Raw genomic sequence first — 6,047 nt, 5'->3', positions numbered from 1 at the left:
AATGTAACAGTTAGTGTAAACAGCGATAAAGGAGCTTCTCATGATAAGCTCTCTCCCTGAACCCAGCAAAACCTTCCCTGTTAGATTTTAACTTGCACAGCTCATTTGTTTCCAAAACTTGACATAGGTAGACGTTGTTTCCCTTTGTATATTCCTGTGTGGCAGCAAAAACACCCCGTGTCGTTTCTAATGCGACAAGCATAAACTGTGATTGATTGCAATTGATTAGGTTGGCCGTCCTGCTTTGCCAGTGCCCCGAAGCTATGTAACCACAATATATGTATCATATATGACTATATCGTTATAGGGAAGTGCAACGCAAGACAACTGTGACATGTTACATGGTTTATTACCTAAATGACACGATAACGTATACAATGGGACGTAATCTTTAAAAACAAAGTTTTTCTGTCATCATTTTTTATTATTGTCAAATAGAATGTTATTCTAAGAAATTATAGTTTGTACCCTCCTGCCACGCTACTTTAATTGTGTGTCCTCTGGTAGTTAAGTTGCTGTACACTTGGGATCCCAAATCACGGTTTAGGTTAGGCATATATATAATAAAACAACAATTCGGTTGATCCCAATACTGCTTATCACGATAACGGGTTGGGTTTGACCTGATTTGTATAACTTTAGTGAGATTTCTACAAAGATTAAAATACAAATGTTTTTTTTATTAGTTTGTTGCGTTCAAATACACAGAAGATGTTTCTTTATTAGTTGAAGATAAGCCTAATAAACATCTTACATGCTTGTGAATTAGTCTGCTGACAGTGGTAATGGTTCCCCCTGGTAAATCTTGTGAGCGAATATTTATTTGTTCTTCGCTTTCCGCTCGCCGCTGCTTTTTGAAGATGATCCGCCATGTTTGCTAATACATTACCGTGTTTTCGACGATGGCCGCTTCTGATTCATCCTTTGATCAGCAGTCATTATATATGAGAAAGCAAACCGTTGTCTTTGTTTGTCTGCGGTTGCTTTGCAGATGTCAGGACCGTATACTTTAAAAAGACAATGATTTAATGCTGTACGTCATAACCTATACGTCTGCTGCACTTTGCCCAAATTTATAAGCTTTCTAATCGAAGTTGAACTGTTGCAGCAATGCCAGCGAGAGAATCGCGACAAACAAGGTCTGTCGGACCTCATGATTAAACCAGTTCAAAGAATACCACGATACGAACTCATTATAAAGGTGACGTACGACTTCATTTGTGACACTGCTCTATTTTATACTGGTTTATTGATTTTCCTTTTCTTTACAGGATCTATTGAAACATACGCCAGAAGACCATGCAGACAGGACAAGTTTACTGATTGCACAACGTGAAATCCATGCCCTCTCAGTTCAAATGAACAAAGGTATATGTTTAGTTTTTCTAAAACCGTGCTTTTGTGTGGTATGTCCCAGAAATACACCAATACACGGATAAACGTATGGAGTATATGTCCACGTGAATTATCTAAACTTCATATGTATACCACTAATGTCCACTGACGAGCTGCCACAGCTTTTCTTGTGGTCAAAAATCCCCCTTCTGTCTGATACGTGCCAGTTACGTACTTACGAAAAACTTAAACCTTCGGTCACTTTACGTCTGAATTAACTCAACCAATGTTGTAGGTGAAAAAGAAGCCGAGGCAGCTGAAAGGCACGCCAAACTTCTGCAAGACATTGAACAAATCATTGAAGGGTGTATGGAGGTAATTTATTTCTGATAACCTGTCCACCATGTGTGTCTGATAAGATGGCCACGAGCTTGAACTGTTTTGCAAAAGCTAAAACTGTAGCTTTTTGATTTTTTTACTGTAGAGCCTAATAGCATTGTGTATTACCTTAAGTTTTTACCATTCTGACAGGTATTTGTGAGACTTGTCAGTTAACTCGCCATGTAAACTTTACATTTCATTTCTCAGATATCCGGGATTACAAAGCGTCGGTTCCTTCGGCAAGATATTTGCATAGAGCTGGTGAGTAATTACTCTCAACTTTGCAGAACCGACCGAGTTCTGTATATACAAATAGAGCTTACTGATACAGCTTAATCTAAATCGTATGCGTATCTTTGCATTAAATATGCGTTATCTTTTACAGTAAAGAATGAATTAGAAATACACCTTTGGTCACACTGTATCTGTTAGGTTTTCCCTGGTCATAATGTTAACATGGAAATTTAACATTTGCATTGAATAGAAATCCGGCAACAAGAAAGACAGAAGTCTGTGGCTCTTCAATGACTTGTTGATGTGTACGACGTCCAAGAAGGGAAGAACAGGTTCTCTCCGTCGTAGCTCCATGAACTTGTAAGTGAATTACGTAAACGAATACACAAAGCTTGCAATGAAGCGGAAATCTCAGTTATTTATAGCTGGTGTCTTCGCTGTTGGGGGTACAGCGGCTACCAAATCTTGTTTAAGAATTCCGCTAAGTTTATTTTACCCCGAAGCAATCACTCCGACATATGCGGTTAATGCTCCTAGCGCACTTGCGCCCGACCTTGCCACGCGAGGGTACCCACATCGTACTTCATTCTTATCGAACGCCATCTGTCCTCAACAACGGTTGTCGATGACATTTCGCCCGTTCGTCTTATTATACCGAACTTGCGTACCCACCATCGCTGTTTTCTTAGCCGTTTGCATTATCTTGTCAGGTGTACTCGGCCGCCATCTTGAGAAACACCATCCGCTCGTCTTATCATCTTAACTCGCTGACGCATTCCACAATAAACCTAAACATCGGTTATCGCAAAAAGCTGCTGGCTTGAAACTATCACGGTTGATTCGATTTAGCAAAGCTGTTTTGGGCAGCCAGCCAGTTCCCGCATACCCGTTGTATTTAGTGATAGATACACTCCATGCGATGAAAATGCACATATGCGTTGTGCTTTGGTATTTAAGATATTGTTTAAAGTAAATTAGATAATTGTCCAGTGACTTTGCGTAAAAAGATGGGTTGACAACTGATATATAGCAGTGAGTGGTACTTATACCAGCATTGCCACACGACACGCTACGTTTATAAACATTCATTGTGGAGGGTACACCAGCCACGCTGCACAAACCAGCAACAACCACTTTAACCACAATTGGTGCAAGATTCTGTTGCTTTTTAGCACCGATCGTAGCAGCAAGGCGTCAAAGGCTGATTTTGTGCGATTACAGCGAACATGCACGACTGCCACCTTGACCTTTCCCAGCGACAGCTTGTCTGGGCTCATTATTAAGTTATGCAGGAACACACTGAGCTGTTGCTGAGGCTTAACTTTGGCGTATATCAAAAAGTCACTTCGCCAATAATGACATTGGTCTTATCTGACGTACCCAGTTGACAATATATCCTGTTAAAAAGTCACCCAATCAATGTCAAGTTATGAGCCTGAAAATTTTTTGTTATAAATTATGTATTCGGCATTCCGTACGCCTGACTTTGTTATTCAGGCCAGCGGTTAATTTTTCTCTTCGATTGCAACTAATTCAGGAAATCAAAATCTGACAGAAAAATCCATAAGCAATTAAAATTGATCACGCAATTATAAAAACATTCTAGATGGTCCATGACAACTGATAGGATCATGGTGGATTTTACGAGCAAATACAAATTTCTTTGGAAGTTCCCATTGGAAGACGTTGAACTGCTGAAAGGTAATTTGCTAAATTGAATAAAATATCTTTATATGGGTATGGGCATACCTAGGGAAAATGTATGCAAAATGCTTTAATAAACCTTGAAAGGCAATTTTCCTATGATTTGTCGCATCTGACCAACAATTTAAAAATACGTCCAATAAATTATGTTTTATTGTTCAAGAACACATGTCTGGTAAATTGTTTTCAAATACCAGCATATTGTTGCTCACGACTTGGGTTTTCCCAAGTCCGCTGGCAGAACATTGTTTTCAAGTTTACGTATATGTGTGTGTTAATGAACTAACCGCACACTTGTGGTTCTTCTTAGACTCAACTCATATTGCGTTCCACAAATTATAATGTTCTAAAGCTTTCATGAACGAGTTTTCCACACATGAAAAACAACAAAAGAAACGTTTTTAAACGTGGTTAGTTGACAAACCAACTCGAGTGCCGCGTTTTAACTCACTGTGGCATCATAAGGCTTAGGCGGCTTGGTGTCAGGTGTCCTCTTTGCATACCCACGTCTAATTATATTGACTGACACCAACACATGAGAGATTCGCTATAAACATCTTAGCCGGAGTGCCGCGGCCTGAGCTTAACTGTACAGTCGCTGTCAATTCACGTCAAACCAAATTGACGATCGCCATAATTACAGTTTGCAGTACATGATTATTCGGTGACTTAGAAATACACGCAAACTACTTCCTTGTTTTTATTAAAAAAATACGTTATTAAATTTAGCAGGTGCGTTAAAAGGTACTTTTTAAACACACAGACAGCGTTTTAAAATGATCTTTATTCGCCCCCACGTTTATACAGTACCAAAAAATGTTTGCAATTACATTTAATTAGCTTGTACCAAATCAAGTAGTCTATTTATAAACTAAACCAATAAAGGTGACAGCTGTGATTTTATTATTGATTTTCCTGATGCAAAGAGATTGAAAAATCGCTGAACCTTTGGTTACAGTTTATATGATTTCATCGCTTTAACTCTGCTTCAACTGCATTTTTCCCCGAAAAAAACACTAAATCGTCCGAAAAAAATATGCTTTACAGCCATATCCATTCGTCGCAGATATATAATGTTATATAGTCTTTCTGCAAAGCAATCGTCACGTCCGAACGCGTGCAGATTGGGCGGGCAACATTCTTCGGCGCTTGTTGTTTGTTTTGCACCCCCTCCAGATTACATAGGAAAGTGCTCGACTCCGTTAATGCTTCGAAGCGGTTGCTCTTTTACAGAAGATTAGAAGCAGCCGAGAGCGTCGCAACCAACCGAGCAATGCGAATTTGATACAACCGCGAAACGATACAACGTAAACATATATACGACGAGAGTTTTGCCAGTAGCGGTAAAATTATGTAACGTCCAGGAAAGCGAATTCAAAGCACTGAAGTTATTGAAATAAACAACAAAACTATCAGTGCGCCTATTACTTAGTCGAATCCACTCGATTTACAAATATACACAACATATTTATTAGGGTGGGGACACCTTTAGCGTCGGTGGTGTAACGGTGGTGTAAAAAGTTTTAAACCACTGTTAAAATAGCTCAGCAAAACAAGGTAAATATAAGCGGATTATTTTAAACGTAGATCGCTAAACATTCCCGTTTTTTTAACTCGATTTTTTCTATTTTACGCAATGAGCCGTTATTTCAATGTTTTTTATTTAAATCTTACAGGCAGTACTGGTCCAAACCGCCAAGTCACCGAAAAACAGCTGCAACAATTAAGATGCGACCATGATCTATTGATACAAATGGAAAAACTTGCATCTGATTTATCAACCAGCCATCTGGTTGTTCCGTAAACAATTTTTAGTGAATCATTTTAACCCTTTGGGGACGAGATATATTTTAACAATTTCCTTTATTTTTGACCGACTATCACATATTGCTCTCTAGCGACACAGGTGTTTGTGCTGGCGAAATAAGATCAATTAGACTTTTGTTCTTTGGAAAAATTGCTACAAGATTGTATTTTGATTTTTTTGATGACGTCATCAAATTTTGAATGACGTCATCAGAAATCTTGTATTTATGTGTAATTTGGGTTTTTAGGTAAAAAATACATAAGGAATCTAGTGCAAAGTTGATTCCTGGTTTGTTTACTACCTAACTAAAATGATTGTTTGAATTGGTGACGTCAAAGGGGTCAATTACGTCACTTATAACCTGATGACGTCATTTTTTGAAAGTTCATTTTCGCTAAAATCGTAACAAAACATGCCAAAACCGATTTATTATGAATGTAAAGGTAGAAACAACATGCAGAAGCAAAATGGAGTTAGATTATACACACAAAAACATAATTTATGTAAAAATTGCTTCAGAATACCTAAAAAACTTGCAAAAACAGCTGACATAGCCGTTTTTACGCAAAACCACATTTTTAACCGG

General features: G+C 38.3%; 1 protein-coding gene across 4 annotated transcripts in view; it reads left to right on the top strand.

Moving 5' to 3' along the window:
• Nucleotides 1–6,047, top strand: part of LOC100185174 (rho guanine nucleotide exchange factor 17-like) — a 32,734-nt gene that overhangs the window by 15,501 nt on the left and 11,186 nt on the right. For all 4 annotated transcript variants that reach the window (XM_026840838.1, XM_026840839.1, XM_026840837.1 and 1 more), the window contains 2 exons: nt 3,557–3,651; nt 5,331–5,446. In XM_026840838.1, coding sequence (XP_026696639.1) covers nt 3,557–3,651; nt 5,331–5,446 — 211 coding nt within the window. The remainder of the gene's footprint in view (nt 1–3,556; nt 3,652–5,330; nt 5,447–6,047) is intronic.

The sequence above is a fragment of the Ciona intestinalis genome, chromosome 2 (genome assembly GCF_000224145.3).
Source record: "Ciona intestinalis chromosome 2, KH, whole genome shotgun sequence".
Lineage (NCBI taxonomy): Eukaryota > Metazoa > Chordata > Ascidiacea > Phlebobranchia > Cionidae > Ciona > Ciona intestinalis.
This window is presented reverse-complemented; position numbering and strand designations above follow the sequence as displayed.